General features: G+C 42.5%; 1 protein-coding gene across 8 annotated transcripts in view; it reads right to left on the bottom strand.

Annotated features, from left to right (window-relative positions):
* The window catches only part of LRP1B (LDL receptor related protein 1B), a 1329376-nt gene that overhangs the window by 741634 nt on the left and 565850 nt on the right, over window positions 1–21892 (bottom strand). For all 8 annotated transcript variants that reach the window (XM_078847919.1, XM_078847920.1, XM_078847917.1 and 5 more), the window contains 2 exons: window positions 17397–17516; window positions 15395–15523 (listed from right to left, as the gene is read on the bottom strand). In XM_078847919.1, the coding sequence (XP_078704045.1) occupies window positions 15395–15523; window positions 17397–17516 (249 nt within the window). The remainder of the gene's footprint in view (window positions 1–15394; window positions 15524–17396; window positions 17517–21892) is intronic.

Below are 21892 nucleotides of genomic sequence, written 5' to 3' on the forward strand. Positions count from 1 at the left end.
CATTTGCTCATTTATATGGTTCCTCACCTAGACATTGGCTTTTGTGGATTACAGTCTTAGGTGCCTATCTCTCCCCATTCATTGTATAGGAAGTCTAGGTGCCTAACTCAGGGTTTCTGGATCAAATTGTTCTAGGGTGACAAGATAGCAAGTGTGAAAAATAGGGACCGGGGGTGTGTATAGGGGGGAAATAGGCACCTATGTAAGAAAAAGCCCCAAATATCGGGACAGTCCCTATAAAATCGGGACATCTGGTCACCCTAAATTGTTCCTATGATTTGCTAGATGTGTAAAAGTTAGGTGTTGTGACGCTCACAGTAAGTATCTTTCTGGATCCAGGCCTAAGTGCTTTCCCTGAGTCAACATGTATGGCCCCTAGACTCAACCAGGATGGCCCCAAGACTCTTTGCTTGGCTGATACCACTCCATTCCTTTCCCCACCTTTTGGCTCATAGTACCAAGGCTGGGACTTTTCCCTGAAGTTATCATAGAAAATTCCAGAACTATTCTCACCTATTTATACATGTCAACGTGACAACAGGTGGCCCATGCCAAAGAAAAATTAACAAATTATTACTGACAGCTGCAGTATTTCCAAATGAAAGTACAATTACAGAAATGTAGTAGATGCCTATATAGGTTCCAAATTGACTGACCCTCATTCAGGTTATTGAGTTATTATTAAACACATCTTAGCAGAAATGTTGAATTATAAAATTATAATAAGGTATGATGATGTTATCGAGAACTCCCCAGTAGCTGATAATGTTGAAACTGCCTGAGAATAGTTAGACTTTAAATTTAACTCTGGACTTATTTTAGATGACACTGAAATCTGGTGTTTCGCTGAGATAATCACAAATATGGTCAATTAGTAAATTACAATTTGTTCCTTACAGCACAATGAACAACCTTACAGCCTATGCCTTATCTCAACCCTAAAGTAGGTGTCAGCAGGAAACACATGGAACAGTGCATTAAGGTACGGAAAACGGCACACTGAAGTGAATCTTTTGTAGAAATGTAAGTTCACATTTACAATGTGTATTATCCTCAATCCCCTGAGAAATTATTTCACAGCATGGGATAATAGTGCTAAATGGGCCAAAGCCTGAGGCCAACATTTTCAAAAGTGGGTGCAGGTCTTAAAAATTTTACCTGACACCTAAAAGCCCAAGGACTAAGTTGTCAGGCCAATGTGAAAAATACCCAAACTGCCATATGACGATACCCCAAAGCCACCCCACTTACAATTCAAAACAACAGATCAGTTGTGTGCTGTATTTAAATGTAATACTGTCATTCCACATTCTACTTAATAGAGGTTTAAAAATTAATGTAGCTCTGGGGCAGGTGGAATGCAGAAATAAATATTCATTAGATATATTTGACAAATTTCATCTAACAAAACATTTCATGAATAGTATTTGATGAACCAGTCAGTTACTAGAAAAGTATCACTTGAATAAAATAGTTGGTGGATTCTGATGAAATCCATTGAATAATCTATTCACAGAGTTTTGTTCAATGCTGAGTGGTTCTATTGACTTTGCTTTTCTTGCTTATGTTTTTGCATACTCTCTCTCCCTGGCTTCATCCCACAAGCTCTTTCCTATTGTGGATCAGAGTTAATCTTTTTCCAAAATTGTCTCCATTTACTATTTGCTCTTTTCTTTCTTTCTACCTCCATTCCTTATCTCTATTTTTCTCTACACTATTATCTCTATCTCATCCCCTACATTTTTTCTCTCCCGTTTTCTCCCACTTTTCCCTGCAGACAGAGAGGCTACTTACCCTGTACAGTAACTGGAGTTCTTTGAGATGTGTGGTCCTTGTGTGTATTCTACTGTTGGGTTCACGTGTACTCCATATACAGACAGGAACATTTTTGCTAGCAGCATCTGTTTGTCTGCACCTGCACCCTTCTCCTCCTTGTGTTCTGAACCAAGGATATAAGGAGCAATTTGGGCCGACCATCTCTCCATTTCCCTTTGTACCATAGATTGTCCAGGAAATGCTCCACAGTAGAGAGGAAGGAGGAGGGTAGCAGAATAAAAATAAGAACCACACATCTTGAAGAACTCCAGTTACGGTACAAGGTAAGTAACCTCTCTTTCTTCTTTGAGTGATGGTGTCTGAGAAGCAGTATTCATTGAGGGGGTGGGTGTGAGGAACTTTGTGTTACCAATGACTGGAGGACTGTTGTGCTGAAAGATACAACTACTGCAAAAAGAAAAGGAGTACTTGTGGCACCTTAGAGACTAACCAATTTATTTGAGCATGAGCTTTCGTGAGCTACAGCTCACTTCATCGGATGCATACCGTGGAAACTGCAGCAGACTTTATATACACACAGAGAATATGAAACAATACCTCCTCCCACCCCACTGTCCTGCTGGTAATAGCTTATCTAAAGTGATCATCAAGTTGGGCCATTTCCAGCACAAATCCAGGTTTTCTCGCCCTCCATCCCCCCACACAAATTCACTCTCCTGCTGGTGATAGCCCATCCAAAGTGACAACTCTCCACACAGTGTGCATGACAATCAAGTTGGGCCATTTCCTGCACAAATCCAGGTTCTCTCACCCCCCCACCCCCCTCCCAAAAACCACACACACAAACTCACTATCCCGCTGGCAATAGCTCATCCAAAGTGACCACTCTCCCCACAATGCGCATGATAATCAAGGTGGGCCACCCCCAGCACAAATCCAGGCCTTCTCACCCCCCCCCCCCACCTCCATACACACACAAACTCACTTTCCTGCTGGCAATAGCTCATCCAAACTGACCACTCTCAAAGTTTAAATCCAAGTTAAACCAGAACATCCGGGGGGGGGGGGAGGTAGGAAAAAACAAGGGGAAATAGGCTACCTTGCATAATGACTTAGCCACTCCCAGTCTCTATTTAAGCCTAAATTAATAGTATCCAATATGCAAATGAATTCCAATTCAGCAGTTTCTCGCTGGAGTCTGGATTTGAAGTTTTTTTGTTTTAAGATAGCAACCTTCATGTCTGTGATTGCGTGACCAGAGAGATTGAAGTGTTCTCTGACTGGTTTATGAATGTTATAATTCTTGACATCTGATTTGTGTCCATTTATTCTTTTACGTAGAGACTGTCCAGTTTGACCAATGTAAATGGCAGAGGGGCATTGCTGGCACATGATGGCATATATCACATTGGTGGATGTGCAGGTGAACGAGCCTCTGATAGTGTGGCTGATGTTATTAGGCCCTGTGATGGTGTCCCCTGAATAGATATGTGGGCACAGTTGGCAACGGGCTTTGTTGCAAGGATAAGTTCCTGGGTTAGTGGTTCTGTTGTGTGGTATGTGGTTGTTGGTGAGTATTTGCTTCAGGTTGCAGGGCTGTCTGTAGGCAAGGACTGGCCTGTCTCCCAAGATTTGTGAGAGTGTTGGGTCATCCTTTAGGATAGGTTGTAGATCCTTAATAATGCGTTGGAGGGGTTTTAGTTGGGGGCTGAAGGTGACGGCTAGTGGCGTTCTGTTATTTTCTTTGTTAGGCCTGTCCTGTAGTAGGTAACTTCTGGGAACTCTTCTGGCTCTATCAATCTGTTTCTTTACTTCCGCAGGTGGGTATTGTAGTTGTAAGAAAGCTTGACAGAGATCTTGTAGGTGTTTGTCTCTGTCTGAGGGATTGGAGCAAATGCGGTTGTATCGCAGAGCTTGGCTGTAGACGACGGATCGTGTGGTGTGGTCAGGGTGAAAGCTGGAGGCATGCAGGTAGGAATAGCGGTCAGTAGGTTTCCGGTATAGGGTGGTGTTTATGTGACCATTGTTTATTAGCACTGTAGTGTCCAGAAAGTGGATCTTTTGTGTGGACTGGACCAGGCTGAGGTTGATGGTGGGATGGAAATTGTTGAAATCATGGTGGAATTCCTCAAGGGCTTCTTTTCCATGGGTCCAGATGATGAAGATGTCATCAATATAGCGCAAGTAGAGTAGGGGCTTTAGGGGACGAGAGCTGAGGAAGTGTTGTTCTAAGTCAGCCATAAAAATGTTGGCATACTGTGGGGCCATGCGGGTACCCATAGCAGTGCCGCTGATCTGAAGGTATACATTGTCCCCAAATGTAAAATAGTTATGGGTAAGGACAAAGTCACAAAGTTCAGCCACCAGGTTAGCCGTGACATTATCGGGGATAGTGTTCTTGACGGCTTGTAGTCCATCTTTGTGTGGAATGTTGGTGTAGAGGGCTTCTACAACCTTAGTGGCCAGGATGGTGTTATCAGGAAGATCACCGATGGATTGAAGTTTCCTCAGGAAGTCAGTGGTGTCTCAAAGGTAGCTGGGAGTGCTGGTAGCGTAGGGCCTGAGGAGGGAGTCTGCAGAAGCTTGTTCCAGTGCTTAAAGAAGCTACTGCAGAAGCTTGTTCCAGTGCTTAATGTCTTGTAAAGGTCTGAACAGAACCCAATGCAGCTGCTTTACAGATTTTACTGAGAGAAAGATGTCTCGAGGTGAAACTGCTGATGAAGCATAAGCTCTAGTTGAGTGGGCCTTCACACCCTGTGGAAGAAGCATGCCTCCTAACTCATAACTCAACAGAATTCAGCCTGAAATCCATTTGGAAAGTATCTGGGAAGAGATCGCTTCCCCTCTCATCCATTCCACAAAGGATAACAATGACTTAGATGATTTCCAAAGGATTTGGTTCTTCATAGGTAGAATGCCAACACTCAACAGATATCCAAACAGTGAAGCTTCCTGTCTTTGCTGGTGATGTGCAGCTTTGGGAAGAAGACAGGTAAGTGAATTGTCCAATTAGGATGGAAATCTAAGATTACTTTGGGGGTAAATTTCAATGTAATGTCAGTGAAACTTTGTCCCTATGGAAGATTGTGTATTGTGGATCAATATGGTGGATCAATCAGTATTGTGTATTGTGGATCAGGAAAGGCTATATCCAAATGCCTGGACATGGTGACATCAGAATGTTGGGGCCATCTCTGGCAATCAGTATGTCCAACACTCTCTTGCTTGATTTTCCTCAGGTAACGCATAAGTCAGTTGTCCCAACCATGGGATGAGAAATGCTCTAGGGTACAGATGTGGGGACCTGCATGAAAGACCCCCTAAGCTTATTCTTACCAGCTTAGGTTAAAAGCTGCCACCACCAAAGTGTTACACAAAGAATAACAGGGGAAGTGCCCACTTGGAAACGTCTTTCCCCCTCAAATATCCCCCCAAGCCCTACACCCCCTTTCCTGGGGAAGGCTTGATAAAAATCCTCACCAATTTGCATAGGTGAACACAGATCCAAACCCTTGGATCTTAAGAACAATGAAAAAGCAATCAGGTTCTTAAAAGAAGAATTTTAATTAAAGAAAAAGTAAAAGAATCACCTCTATAAAATCAGGATGGTAAATACCATACAGGGTAGTCAAATTCAAAACATAGAGAATCCCTCTAGGCAAAACCTTAAGTTACAAAAAGACACAAAAACAGGAATATATGTTCCATTCAGCACAACTTATTTTATCAGCCATTTAAACAAAACAGAATCTAACGCATATCTAACTAGATTGCTTCCTAACTCTTTACAGGAGTTCTGACCTGCATTCCTGCTCTGGTCCCAGCAAAAGCATCACACAAACAGAGAGAGACCTTTGTTTCCTCCCTTCCAGCTTTGAAAGTATCTTGTCTCCTCATTGGTCATTTTGGTCAGATGCCAGCGAGGTTATCTTAGCTTCTTAACCCTTTACAGGTGAAAGGGTTTTTCGTCTGGCCAGGAGGGATTTAAAGGTGTTTACCCTTCCCTTTATATTTATGACACATCTCCCCTGGAATCCAGATCTTGAACCATCTTGGAGCAGTAGATTGCGAATTTCCTGTATTCCTGGGGCATGAAGAGGTCCCAAAAGGGGGGGGGGGGTGTCTCCTTTGTCAAAAATGATCTATATCATCAAATTGTGGACCCATTTGTGGTTCTTGGAGAAGTACTGAGGCTGTCTTCCAGCATGTTGTGAATTCCTGGTGGGGTGTACTACCAAAAGAGTGACTGCTGAATAGTTCCAAAGCTTGACAGCGTCTATACAAAAAGGGATAGACCTTGCTCCCACTTGTTGATGCAGAACACTATTGCCATGTTGTCTGACATCACTTGAACAAGCCAGGCTTGTATGAATGGTAAGAAGTACTTGCAGGCCTTGTGGACTGCTAACAATTCCAGGAGGTTTATGCACATCTGGGACTCTTGGGGAGTCCATGCTCCTTGTGCTATCTGCTTGTCTAGATGGGAGCCTCATTGCGGTAAGGCGGTGTCAGTTATCAATTGCTATATATGTACACCATCGATAGAGAAGCTTACAGGAACGGATGGTGAAGTCTCGTGAAGGGCGTTACATAGGTGCAAGAAGCCCTGTGACCCAAAAGAATAAGACATGAGGAGGCTGGCATTTGTTGAAGTTGAGTGATAAGCTCTTTATGGTAGGAATCTGTCCAAAGGAAGATATGCTTTGGTACTGATAGAGTTCAGAGTTGCTCTGATCAACTATATAGTCCATGTGGGAATTAAAATGGACTTTTCTGGGTTTAAGCAAAGTCCTAGTAAGTACCAAAGATGGATCAGGGATTAGGCTGCTGACCGTTAGCCCTGACAAGATCTTCCCACCAGTAACCATTTGTTATTGATGTAATTGATGATCCATGGTCGTAAAAGTGGGCTGCCACAACTGATAGCACCTTTGTGAATACTGTGGAACTACTGCAAGGCCAAACAGGGAGCACTCTGTACTGGTTGTGTTTCAGACCTGCTGTGAATCTCAGGTCTGTTGAAACTGACATCCTTCATATCAAGAGCTGTGAACCTCTCACCTTTGGTCAGTGAAAGAATTATTCATGCCAGGATGACCATTCTGAACCTCGATGTGCAGATTAAGACATTTAGCTGTCTGAGATCTAAGATAGGTCTCCATTCTTCCTTCTTTTTGTGAAAGAGGAAACACTTAGAGCAAAATCCCTTTCCCCAACATTATGAAGGATCTGGTTCTATGGCTCCCAGTTGAAGCAGGGAGTCCTAACTCTGATGTGAGCATCCTCTCATGAGAATGCAGATGGGGTAGGGGGTCTGGAGGGGTGGTGAGAGGAATTCTGCGGTGTAGCCAGTCTGAATGATGTTGAGAATCTATCTTTCTGTGATTATCATGTGCCAAGCTTGGCAGAAGCATGCTAGGCAGCCACCAAATTGGATTACAGAATCCTGAAAAGATGAGCATGGTAAAAGCCCTTGAAGGGTTGCAGCTGGAAGGAGGAAGAGGGGGGGAACATTGTGTTTGATATTTTGCACCCTCTGTCATTTTCTTGATGACTTCTGGGGAGGGTACACAGCTCAGGAGATCTTGGATCCACTGTCCAGGTTGACTCCTTGCCTTGAAGGGAGTGGTAATACTATCCCACTAATATCCAATTTGTCAGAGGAAGACGTGTCAGGCTCTGACTCCCTGGGCAGAGCTTCTGGTACCATAGGTGTCGTTATACTCCAGCCGGTGAGGAACTCTCCCTTCCTTGCACCACCTGTACTACTAGTGGATTGGATCCAATAAAATCAGAGATTCAGCATCCAGGAGGACAACTATACCCTGAGGAGCAATGCATCTGTTCCCAGACGTGAGGAAGTGGGGGAAAGTTGTTTCCCGCCATACTAGCGGAGTCAGCCTTGTTAGAGTGTTCTGCACTGACAAGTCCTTCTTGAGGCAGCATGGTACTATTGATGTAAGTAGCGTTCAGTGTTTTTTTTGCTTCCCAGTACCATGGACCTACTCCTGTGGGCAATGTCAGTTTCAAAGAAGATCTGCTTTTTGGAGCCAAAGGACCTATCCTACTTATGAGCTACTAATACTGGGGCACAGATTCTCACCTGACTTAGAAGGTACTACAAAAAAAGGACCTGGAGGGGGATTCTATTGCTTTTTGTGAGAGTGTTTTCTACCCTTCTCATGCACCTCTTTGAAGAAGTCCCTAGTTCTACCCATTAGCCACAGATCCAGGAGTCATGTGCTCAGAGGTACACTTCTCGATGCCTCTGCCTGACATATGGGAGGGGTTTTCCAAGCTAGAGTCAAACTATGGCCTCAATGCTGTATCCATAAATAATCTCCAGTCTGTACTCACATGTCTGACAGGTTTGGCTGGGGAAGGATCAGCAAATGGAGCACTTTGAGTAAACATGAATTTCCCCAAGGCAGAAGAGGCACTTGAGGTGGAAAGGCCCCGTGGCAGGAAACAATTCTTGAAGCTCGGGATCTTGGGCATAAGTCATCCCATATGGAGGGCTAAAGGGTAGGAAAAGATCCCCATCCCATAAAAACTAACCTAAACTAGCTACAAGTATAAAAATATTTAAGATATCTAATGGTTTACAAATATTTACAGGTCAACATGGACAAAGCAAGCATACGCTGTGGACACTGAGGCGGTTCTGTCTCAGACCATGGCTGGTAGAAAGGAACTGGAGAAATGGTCTATCTGCACCACCTTTTATACTCTCAGTGCAGAGCACCAGGAGGAGAAGGGAACAGGTGCAATTTCTTCCTGTCTCAGTTCCATGGAGCACATGTACACCCCACAGTGACTATACATAGGGATCATCACTTGCAGAAGAACATCCATTCCTCTAACTACTTCATTTCTAACTTATCCATTAGACTCTTCCTCTCTCACACACACACACAATATCATCAATACACCTATTCACACGATCCACACGTAGGGTTTGGACATTTTTGCAGACATATCACAGCAAAAGGATTAAATCTGCTACACAAAGACTAACAGGAAAAAGATTGGGAGCCCCCCATCTATGGGCAAGAGCCAAGTGAGAAGCTATCTCTTCTCTTCCAGCTGCTGCAAAAGGAGAGGGCAATGGGATTCCTACCATGGAGCTCTCTCTGGAATCTGCAGCTCCAATTTTTCCCCCTATCCTTCCCCGCCTGATGACTGCAGGCAATTTCAAGAGTTGCTAAGGAAGATAGCTGACACTCTCTGGATCCTTCTAGAGGAGGTGCATGACACACCTCATAAGCCTTTCTATATTCTCCAGAGCATGGGCTCCAGCAAGGTGTCAGTTCCCATCAATGAAGTCTTCATGGAATGGGCCACAGTTGTCTGGCATACCCTCTGCTACCAATGCCCCAGCTCAGAAAAGAAGTTCTTTGTACCAGCCAATTTTCACACCCTGCTGCTAATTCTTTAGTTATTCAAGCAGTCACTGAAAGAATCGGGGAGCTCCAGTTTCTCCTGTATCAATTAATAGCTAGTAGTCATCTGATAAATTTGAACCCTTCTTCTTCCCCTTCCCAATAACTCCTCTAGGTGCTGGAAGAGATCAGGAGCAGTGATCTGGACACACAAGTGAATGAGGTCAGGCCCAGGGATGGATTTTAAGTGGCAGGTTGCAACTTTATTAAAATGCACCAGGCATTTAGGTGAGTCCAGTGCTGGGTTTACAGGGCTTCTACCATATAACCCATAGCTCAGGGTAGTGTTTCTATTGCCTACCCTAAGGTGCTCTGCTGAATCTGCTCACCTTCCCACCATCAATAAGGACAGAAGGTACCAGAGAGGGACTCTTGTCTGCAAAGACTTCAGGTCTCCCTTTTGCTATAGACCTGGGGTCCATCGGCAAAATCCCATGTCTCTTATTTTCTGACTGCTGGCTCTTTGGCCTTTTATCCACACTGGTCACCTGCTGCAGTTGCAACAAATCAACTTTCAAACAATTCCTAACATTAAATTCCAAAATCCTAAGGTTATTTAAGCTAACTGTGTCTTCACTATGATACGAGGAAGGTGAAATAACTAAGTCCCAGCCAATTTGGCGCCGATGGGAAAAAAATCCTTCCTGACAACCGTGAACAGAGCAATAAATCAGACCCACAGCAACCTGTCCCTATACTACAGTTTCTATACTATATATCTATAAGGAGGGGGGAGGGTGCATTCAGCTAAAATGGGGCAAGAGGCCGGAGAAACCCTGGCCTACAGTTTTGACAGTGGGAAGCAAGATCCAATTGACTTGCATGTCTCTGGCTTGCCAATGAGCAATCGAGCGCTCAGATGGAGGAGGGGCCTGTACCTGTGTACACTCCCCCTTTACCCTAAAGCTATCTGCTCCTTGTGGATCCAATCAAATTTCCCATCCATTAAATCAATGCTTAGCTTTTTCACACTCTGTCCAACACCCCCCATAAACACACACATACTAACAGACCCAAGAGCACCTTATTTCTGTGATAAGTATATGTGTTTCTCTGCTACCCTATTTCTACCTCAGCTTTCTGTGTTCTACAAGCAGATAGTGTCTCTGTCATTCTATCTCTATTCCTTGGCTTCTCCTCCTCTTTCAACCAGTCTACTGCCTACTTCTGCTCTTGCACATGCCTTTCTCAAGCAGCAGCAGAGTAAAAAATGACCTGATTGTTGTCAGTGTCACTCCTGCACATAGTTTCTGAACAATAATAGTGAAAAATAACAAGACTGATCAGTTTCCACACTGTTGAAGGTGCGAATCATCTGAATGGCAGCAGAGATCTTGGAGCCGTCTGCAGTTATAAAGAGAACATGTTGGTTTCCATGTGGAAGACTATGACAGAGAACAATATCCTTTTTACAGGTATTTAGAACCATTGTAGCAAATTATATAGCAGGGATTTAATACTCCATTAACAATAGGATGGTTCAAAATACCTATAGAATGATTACCTTTTTCTATTAATTCTCTAAGATATAAGGGAAATCTGAAAAGATGGGTTGATTCTACACTTGTTGTCAAGTAGTTCATAAACTCTTGAGTAATTATTAGAATCAAGACATATCTGGTCTCCAGATAATGTCATTTGAGTGTTCCATGACAATGTTAAGAGTGCTCTACTTAGCAGATATTATTAAATATTGGGGATGAATATACATATTATTGCATGTGTCCAGAGATTGGAAAAACAGCTGCTGTTGAACTTCAAATTATATTCCACACAGTAACATTTCACTGAATCATGTTTTTGAACCCATTTGTTCCAAGTATATATAGATACCAACAGGTTCAGGAATCAGTGCTTTTTTAAAATGTATAAACATTTAATTTAAATTACCTCAATCTTTTATTAGTCATGTATACACAAAAAATTAATAAGGTTCTCATATAACAACTTAAGACAGTTAACTTAAGACTGTTCTAACAGAGTTAGAAACACAGAAAAAAGTTGAACAACATTTTGGGTAGTTTTCAATTACAACATATTAAATTTAATACCTTTCCACTTCCCTGGAACTAAAAGTAAAATAATAGTAATAATCAGTTGCTTAAATGAAGATACAATTAACATGAGTTGATATCATTTGTCCAGATAACAAAATGTACAATATGTCACATTTGTTACTCTTTACGATTTTTTTTTTTAAAGAGAAGAAACTGGCACATCTCTAACCCACAAAAATGTCTATACTTATATCACCCTTGTCCAAATAAAAGTTAATCTTCCTCTAGATTGTGATTAAGATGCACTGATGAAGATGATTAAACACTTGTATTCTTTTCCTGCCTGATCTTTGCTTGAACTCTAGACCAATAGGCAGTGTCACAACACATAAGACATCATGGCTTCCCCACCCCCAACCCGGTTGTCCTGTCACCACCACTTGTAACTCTATTGCAGAAGAAAATCTTTAGGGAATTTGAGGAAAAGTGCTGCCTTGCAGTGATTTCCACTGAGGAAGAGGCGAAAACAGTTTACAAGCAACTTTGTACTGCTTTGCTGGAAGAACACTTATTAAGAGGTACTTCAACAGTGGTAAAGTATAAGCACTTTGTCCTCATCAACAAATGTTGTTATAATTGTTGGCGTGGGGGTCAGAAAGATATTACAAGTAGCATGGAATGAAAGTGGACTGAATATTATATATATATGTATTTAAATCATCTTCTCATAATAAGCCTAAAAAGGAGTGATGTATATGCTAAACCCTGGGAATTTTAATTCTCTGAACTTTCATGAGAGCATTGCGCTTTGAAGTCCATTTAGGAGTGCTTAACTTTTTTCTAAAATAACAGAAACACATGCTTGTCATAAAGACTGAGCAGGGCAGGCTGCTTTTGATCAAAGAAGAAATATCTTCCTCTCATTGCAAGCCATTTCTTTCTATATCAAGTATAACTGAGATATAAAATTTTGTATGAGCTTCTGCAAGAAAAATCACCCGTTTCCAGAGCTAAAACTTTCAAACTTAATCAAATTCAGACTTTTCAACATAGCCTGAAAACCTGGCAAACAAAAAGACCTAGAACTCTGTTAAAAAAATGACATCTGGTCTCATTTTTCATATCTGAATAAGTCATTAACTAGATCTTTATTCATAAAAGGAAGCTGCAGGTAAAAGGACTAGAAAAATATAGTGTGCCCATAGCTGTGACGACAGCTATTTGAACATCCCCACCAATAGGTGCTATTTACACAAAAGTGATCTGCTCCAGACATATCCAAATGAACTGAGCAACTTAGCATCTTATTTATGTCCTGTGAAGTAACAGTATGATAATAGTTAATCAAGATGCTGAACATTTAGGCTTAAATATTGCATAGCAACACACAGCCCAAGTACCATCAGTATTATGGTGGTAGTGATGGAATGCTCTATTTCTGGACACTCTGCCACCACTACTGCAGTTTGGCCCCTCTGTACCCTTTCCTGATGGGAGGAATGGGTGGATCCATGAAGCAGTGGCTCCTTTGGTTTCACTTTAATGCCAGACCCACTGTCAACTCCACCCGCACCTTGCAGCTTTGGGAACTAATCTTTGCAAAACTGAGCCTGAGGCTTCACAGTGGGTGCAGATATCAAAGCAGTTCCTGGGAATTTTACTTCTCCCCCAACCCTTCTGGCAGCAGAACGGCATGACTGCAGAGGCAGTGGCAGATTTGTCCCTTAATAAATTCCTGCCACAAAGATTATGGGTCAAATTCTGCACTCATGTACAGAAAATCAGGAGTTACTACATTAATGAAATGGAGTTATAAAACAGAGATAAGTGAATCTGAATCCAGCCCACTGTTTTTATTGTATTCCTGTTTTGCAGTCTGGTTTAAAGTCGAGATTTGTGAAAGGTGACAGATATGGGCACTGGAGACTGAATTCAGCTGTGGTCCCTAAAGTACTTAGCAGCCCATAGATAGCTAACAGGGCACATAGCTCCCTCCACTTTTGAGGCACTAAGACACAGGTAGTGCCTCCCTTTCCCCCCATCCCCCTTGTGGCCTTAGAGGAAAACTACAGACAGGAGCCAGAGACTCCAGGCCATAGGAGCAGAAGCAACCAAAGCTGGGACCTCTGGACATCAACAAAATTTTTTACATTTTTGACAGGATTCTCTCCATCCTATGCTGATTAACTGTTTCCTCCAACCCTCCCTCTCCATCACCCGTCCTCTCCATCTTTGCTTCACCCAGAACCTGTCTCCTTATCCCTCCTCCTTTCAGCTTATTCCCTCCTAAATAACCTCCACCACAAAAAATTGTGGAGCTAACACGCTGTTTGCTGCCACCACAGTGTTCATTCTACTTATGTGTTATACCCCTTCCCTCATGGTGTCTGTCTGGTCTATTTAGTTGAAAGTTCTTCAGGGCAGAAACCATCTACTATTTTCTATTTGTCCAGCAAAATGGGCTCCCATTCTTGGTTGGCCTTTATGCGCTACTGTAATAAATATGAATAATAATGAATAATGCCTGCAACTCTCATTTTTCCACCTGCTAAACGGTATAAAGGAAGCTAAAAATACATTGAATACCTTCCTAATATTACTTTTCAATGTAATCAATTGCTGCAATTGCCAGAGAGATGTTATATAGTCACTCTGAGAGCAGGTGGTTCATGCAATTGCGAACAAGAAAGCATGTGAGACAATTTCTCTCTATTAAGACGTAGCCCATACAGCGAAACGGTGTTGGGAACTCCTGTTCTGCTTATTCAAAGGACAGTGCAACAAGGTCAGCAGCAGTATGCATTTTCTCACACTATCTCAGCCTTGACTTGAACTGTCTTATACAGGTCTCTGTGTTCATTGAAAACTGGTTCCTTGCTGAGTCTGCCAGTAACGGTAAAAATTGCTGTAAACTATGACTTATATGAGAGAGAGAGAGAGAGAGAGAGAGAGAGAGAGAGAGAGAAGCATTTCTCCATGAGGAAATGGCTGAGAGCACCAGCTTATTTCACATGAGCTACTGAAATACTGACAGATGGTTACCATAGTCAATCATTACCTACTGGGCTGTATTTATACTATAGGTCAAAGACTCATCTCATTATCAGTTCTGAAGCCATCTACCTTCCCCAGTCCTGAACTGTTTTTTACTGTATCAGATGCAACTCCTGTTATGTCCCACTGAAAGAACTTTTTTTATGGAGAGGGTTGAGAAGAATATTAAAATAGTTTTTCTCTCTACGGAGTTGCTTGTATCAGATTACCATTTTAAAAAAAAATCTATAACCATGCTATGTGGATCAATACAAAACTTAAGTTTCAAGTCTTACTTTTTGAGCTCATCAATATTTTAAATCGCAACTCTCAGTGGTACTCAAATAAGAACACAAGTATGCAGTTTCTTTGCCATAGTCTTTTCTAGTTTTAGCTTCAAAAACACAGTATCTGCCACAAGTCTGCCAACTGACATAGAAAAATACACATTTGTTTCCTCTGGGTTTCCATATATCGACATAAAAATATACCTTTATAGTAGGCTTTGGTCATTATGTATGTTGAACAGATTGTAGGAGAAAATAAGAATTGCTGAGTCAATACACTGACTAGGGAAATACTTTGTTCAATTTGTCTTCATTAAACAGAATTCACTAATTCCCTTAAATGCTTAATTTATTATTGGCAATGAAAATATGCATTAATTAACCAATAAGACATAATGTGAATATGAATATCTTCAAATCAACTCCCTGGGATGTTACACGGAGCAAGGCAGAGGCCCATGTCTCTAATATCCCAAGGGTATAATTACCTCATGATAATTTCCTGACACCCAGGTTGTCTCAGGGAGGTGGCATTTATGTGGAAATTGTATGTATTGAGATGAAAGAGGGAATTGGCAGCTCCACTAATCTTGGCTGAATAAAGTAGTTTCCATAACTTTATTTACCCCTTCAGAAAGGTTTCTAGCTAATCAGAATCCTCCTTCAAAGGTGTTTTGTAATAATCCATGACAACTGAAAAAGTTTTTCTAGATTTCTAACAATGAATCACTGTATTAAATTAAAGGAAAATCCATCTCTGCTATGTAGATAAACATCTACCCTATTTACCAGGGAGAAAGGCAGACCCAGAGGACTTTAAAAAAATCATTCTTATAATGTATACAAAAATCCAACTTACCATTTTTGGCCTTGCAAGATTTGTTGTCAGGTTGAAGTATATAACCCTCCACACAGCTACATGCATATGATCCATCTGTATTTATACAGGTTTGGCTACAGGTCCCATACACATTACATTCATCTAAATCTAAAGGATACATTGAAATAATATGTAAGTAAGAGCCCTCACTTAAGAGTAAAATCTTGGGGGAGGTTGCAAAATTCACCCCCTAAACAACATTACAAAAGTAAGGGTAAACCCTCTATAGATAGATTTTTATTTTTTCTCATTGTTTTCAGCCACAATCTTATCTGAGTTGTCTGCTGATGAAACTATGCCAGTGACCAAACAGAAGACCAATATTTAACATTGCAAGGCTAGCTGCTTGAAAATTAAAGGCCTTCAAATGATCAGTGAGAAACATAACAATTAGGGAACCACTTGGGTTATTGCTGCCACCAGAGACCACTTCCACCTGTGCTGTATGTAAGCATTTAAAATCACCATTGACTATGACTGAAGCAGCACTTCAAAAGTAGAAATAACTGAATATGCATGTCAACTCCCTCACGTTAGGAAACTATTTTAAATGGTTTAAGCTCTTTAGTGGAATCATCAACTTCTACCTATAACTGTCAACAACGATATAAAAAACTGCAAACCATTTAAATGTTCAAGACAAAAAATAAAAATAGAGGGTCAAATTCTCAGCTAATGTAAACTGGCACAGTTCTATTAGAGATAACCAAGATATGCAAATTTACAGTAGCTGAGAATCTAGCCAAAAATCATTAGAAAGAAAAAAAGTTCCAACAATTTTTTTTCAAATAGCACAAAACATAAACCCAGAGATCAGAAGAAGACGCACATATAAGATATTACATTTATGCAGAATAATTCTGTTAAAGGGGGGAGGATGAATGATAGCCTGCAAATACATTTATAAAGTGATGGGAAAGCCCTATCTACTTTTGAAGAGAAAAAAAGTGTTGGGGTATCAAAATTCATATATTGCTGGAATAGAAAAGGAATATCAATTTCAATCTAAATTTCACTGGCAGAAAACCTATTAAAAGGCAAGTGCAAAACTAAGCTATATGATTAAGGGTTTTTTTTTTTTTTTTTCATGGATCAAACTCTGACCCAGGTTTACATGGCTGTAAGGGGTATCATATCCCCAAATGGCTCACAAGGTTTCAGAGAATGTTCAAGAGAGGGAGGCTCAGAGATGCTTAGAAAGGGGGAAGCTCATGCAGATGAGCTCCAGGCCTGTCTGAGTAGCCCTAAACAGATCTTAATACTCTTTCTCCTCACACTGTAGGCACAGGAGGGTAGAAAGGATCAGCAAGCATGTCCTGTCTGTCATCCTTCGAGATGGGAGTGCTGGCGGGGCCACGACCCACTTTAGATTGCTATGAGATTACAGAAGTGGTCCTTTGAAATGCTGGCCCATCTTCAGTCCCTGATGAACAAAGCTCATTCTGTTTCATTGGCTGACTATGAGTCATCAGTGTGAGACATGTAGGGAAGGCGGGGGGCAGTGAAGTAGTCCTATCCCTGATGTCATCTTCAAGACATATATATAGTAGTTGGCCCTGATGGAGTCACAGCTTCCAACCATAGAGACACATTTGTCTCTGATGTAAACACCAGAGAGAGACCTTCAGGTCTTGCTGTAAATTTTGCTGTGCTTCACAACTTATTGTACATTTCTAAAAAGATGCTACTTCCATTGAGAAGATACAGCTGGCACATCAAATATAAATGTGATTCCAGCGAAACAGCAGCAGCAAATGTGGGAACTCTCTAGGATCTCTTGCATTGCAGCACTGTACCTGATTACCTTACCTGCCATGTTTTGTGTAAATATAGTTTAACTATCTGTTTCAACCATTCTAAAACCAAATTTAGGTTCAGATCCTGCAAGAAGCTCTGCAAAAATGCCATTGTTCTCCTTCATGTAGCTTCTTGCAAGACTGGGGCCTTATTCTTAGAGAAGGTAAAACCACATTTCCGTTACCTTTGCAGTTTCTTCCATCATTGCCTACTTCATATCCATCCTCACAGTAACAGTCGGTGCCATTCCTTGAAATACTACATTTGTATCGGCAATTCATCTGTTGGCATTTGGGTAATAATTCTGTAAAAAAAAAAAAAAAAAAGTTTAGTACAAAATTTTACTAGAGGGTAAACCTTTGTTTTGATTATTCCTAGACCACAACTCGAAAGTGGAGTTAAAAATCAACACCATTTGCAATAAATGCTGCTGTTGGGAATTTATTTATGATACTAAGTACATTGTGAAAAGCTTTGCATTTTCGGCACAATAATAAAATCAAATTGTTATTCTATATTCTATCACAAGCTACTATAAAGCTACTATAAGCTTTATTATTATCAAGGTGTATTATCACTCTGTTCAGGCCTCCAATTTTTGCACATTAGTTATGTTCAGTCAAAGCAACATTTTTTAAAAATACTTCTGTTATATGAAATTATCTTTTCAAAAACAGCCAAATGTATGAAAGAGATTTCAACATCCATGCTTTTCCTATCTGTCACATAAATTGATTTTCTATCTTTTGAGCGCTTGTTTTGATTCACTGATGCATGTATAACCTTCACAGCAATCAATGTGAATACATTCTGTTTTAATAATTTATTTGCTATCGGCATGTAATGTTGGACAAACAGTGAATATAATATATTTCATTACTACTGAACTCTTTCATAGAAATCTACTGCTGGAGAAATATTAAGTATATGCCATCTGGACAAAACAAGAGTCATAGAAAGAAGGCCATGATGGTACTGGTGTATAAGAAGGGTGAGCGGGATGACCCCAGCAACTGGAGGCCCATCTCCCTCTGCTCCACGATGTACAAGCTCTATGCCAGCTACCTGGCGTCGAGGATCACGGAGTGGTCGGTGAGTGGGGGAGCCATCAGCTCCACTCAGAAAGGCTTCATGTCCTGCAAGGGCTGCTATGAACACAACTTTGTCCTCCAAACCACCATCAAAATGGCCAGAAGGGCGCGTAGGCAGTGCACAGTAGCCTGGCTCGATCTGGCTAAGCCTTTGGGTCCATGCCCCACCACCACGTCTTTGCCACGCTCCAGGAGTTTGGGATGCCCGAGAACTTCCTCCATGTGATCCGAGAGGTGTACAAGGGATGCAGCACCACCATTCTCTCGGTTGAAGGGGAGACCACCGAGATCCCGATCCGGAGCAGAGTTAAGCAGGGCTGTCCCCTCAGCCCCATCATCTTTAACCTTGCCATTGAGCCGTTGCTGCGAGCGATCTCCAATGATGCAGATGGCTTCAACCTCCACGGTGAGAGGGTGAGCATCCTGGCTTATGTGGATGACCTGGTCCTGACCGCAGACGACCCAGAGAACCTCCAACGTATGCTAGATGCCACCAGTCAAGCTGCCGATTGGATGGGGCTCCGGTTCAATGCAAAGAAGTGCGCATCTCTCCACATCGACAGCAGCAAAAGGGACTCGGTGCAGACAAGAGGGTTCCAGATCCAGGGCGAGCCCGTCATCCCCCTGGCAGAGGGGCAGGCATACCAGCACCTTGGCACACCAACGGGTTTCCATGTCCATTATACACCCGAGGACACCATCCAGGAGATCTTGCAGGATGCCACCAAAATCGACACCTCCCTGCTAGCACCGTGGCAGAAGATAAACACCCTGAACACCTTCCTGATCCCCCCACATCTCGTCCGTCCTAAGGGGATCTGCCATGGCGAAGGTACCCCTCAACAAGGCAGACAACTTCGTCCGGCAGCTGGTGAAGAAGTGGATGTTCCTCCCCCAAAGAGCCAGCAACGAGCTCGTCTATATCGCCCACAGGCATGGCAGTGCCAATGTCCCCCGCATGGGTGACCTGTGTGACATCGCGGTGATCACCCATGCCTTCTGCCTGCTGACGTGTCCCGACGCCATGGTAAGGAACATTGCAGCAAACGCCCTCCATGACACAACAAAGAAGAGGATCGGCAGAGTCCCCTCCAACCAAGACACCGCTAGCTTCCTGAGCGGTTCCCTGGATGGCGAATTCGGACGGGATGGTGGAGACATCGCTTCACTGTGGTCCCATGCTCACAATGCCATGCGTCGCCTGGGGAAGTGCATCGGCTGCCGCTGGGAGTGGTGCGAGGAGCACCAGGAGCTGGGAGTCCTGGTACCACAGATCAGGTCCGATGACAACATCATCGTCACCCCGAGCGCCAGGGGCATGCTGGAGAGGACCCTGAAGGCAGCCATCCACTCGCTGTACATGGAAACCCTGAAGCGTAAACCTGACCAGGGTAAAGCCTTTGAACTGACCAGCAAGTGGGACGCCAGCAACCACTTCCTCGCCTGGGGTGGCTTCACCCGTTTTGCCGACTGGCGGTTCATCCACCGCGCCTGGCTCAACTGCATCCCGCTCAACGGAGCCATCCACCACAGGAACCAAGACAAGCGTTGCAGTAAGTGCAGCTACTCCAATGAGACCCTGCCCCACGTCCTGTGCAGCTGCAAGCCCCTCTCCAGAGCCTGGCAGCTGCGCCACAACGACATCCAGAACCGCCTAGCGAAAGCCATCACACCGCGCCTGGGGGAGGTAGCCATGAACAGTGCCATCCCCGGGACTGACAGCCAGTTGCGACCTGACGTGGTAGTCACCGACGAAGCCCAGAAAAAGATCAGCCTCGTCGACATCACGGTCTCCTTTGAGAACAGGACCCCGGCCTTCTGCGAAGCCCGAGCTCGTAAGCTGGAAAAATACACACCCCCCTGGCCGACACGCTGAGAGCAAAGTGCTATGAGGTGCAGATGGATGCCCTGATCGTCGGAGCCCTGGGCGCTTGGGACCCCTGCAACGAGCATGTGCTGCGGACCTGTGGGATCGGTCGACGCTACACACGGCTCATGCGGCGTCTCATAGTCTCGGACACCATCCAATGGTCCAGGGACATCTACATCGAACACATCACCGGCCACCGACAGTACCAGGAGGTGTGAGCCGGTACGACATCGTGCATCAACTGTGGGAAAGGGACTGAGAGACTTTTTCCATTGGACCATATGAACTGGAACCATAAACTCACTGAACAATAAATCCCACCAAATGAGGGTAGATCCATCCTCATCATCGTACCCGCTCACTGTACTCCACACCTGAACATAGCCATTATATGGACAACATACCCCCATAGCTCAATGTCTGTACTTTGACCCATTAAACTTTTACTCCCAAACGGGGAGATTGCAAATTATGTATTCCTTACGCCACCCACTCCTAAACCGAATTTCGCACCCCTTGATAATCTGTACCTTATTCCCTGGTAACCAGAAACTTCTATGCCTAAACTCTGTACCACTTTCTTTTTACTTCAACATTATCTTAATAAAATTATTAAAGGCTTGAAACCTAGCAGAAGCAACATGGTAGAAACAGCCATTGTATTAATTATTTCTTGTAGGACTCAGATTTGCAGGACAAACAAAAACCCCAAACCAGCCTCACCCCAAATTGGATGAAGTGTCTAGAAAATTTTGTTTTTTAACACAGGGTGTTTTGATGAGTTGTGACAGGTGGTTTTTTTTTTCTCCTCTTCCTGGGGGAAAATAAGAAATGGTTGGTAGACTGCAGTCTAAAGGATTTGATCCTTTCAAAATCTGTAGATATTTTCCACAATTCAAGTCTATCTGAGTGCTGCAGGCGGACTGTAAAATAAGCTCCAAATGGATAGAGAAAATTCAGTTTGGGGACCAGTTTAAAGTAATTGGGCATATCCGTGAGAAAGAAATCTGGCTACAGTTTAACACTTGGGGTCTTTACAAATTGTTAGTTGAAGTCAGCCTTAATCCATATAATCATTATTAGTGGGGGTCTATTTGTCTTGAAAAAAAGAGTCAACAGTTTTGTTTAAGGACTGAATTTTCTCTTAGGGTGTTCTACTTTAATTTTGTAGCTGCTAAGACCTCCATCAGGGTTTGACAGTTATATTTTGGAAGAGAACTGAATGTGACTGGCAAATAACATTATGACTCATAGTAATGCAACTATTAGCGAGAGAGGTTTTATTATTTTAAAAACAAAAACATATTTCTCATAATAATTAGAGGGTTTTCCCTATAGCTTTTTAATCACACAGAATTAATGGACTGACTTGCTGCTGAAAAATTGTCCCTTGTCACAATCTGTATATTTTTCAAATGTTCTCTGTGTGATTTCCCTATTTCTTTTGTAATAGGAGAATTAAATTTTTTTGGGTGCAGTTTCTTTTGCTGGATCCCTGGTCTGCTCCTGAATTTATGTTGTCTTTCCAATAACTAGCCCACATTTGGACCTTAAACAATAAACCCTTCTCTTAAGATGACTTGAAATGGGACTGTTCTCTGAGGTAGGGAACTAAAGGCAAGGCAGATTATTACCAGAGGATGACTATTTAATTTACAAACTGGATTTGGATTGTTTGAACTGTTCCCATAAAGGTGTACAGAGACTTGAAATGAATAG

Source organism: Lepidochelys kempii, chromosome 11, assembly GCF_965140285.1.
Source record: "Lepidochelys kempii isolate rLepKem1 chromosome 11, rLepKem1.hap1, whole genome shotgun sequence".
Classification (NCBI taxonomy): domain Eukaryota; kingdom Metazoa; phylum Chordata; order Testudines; family Cheloniidae; genus Lepidochelys; species Lepidochelys kempii.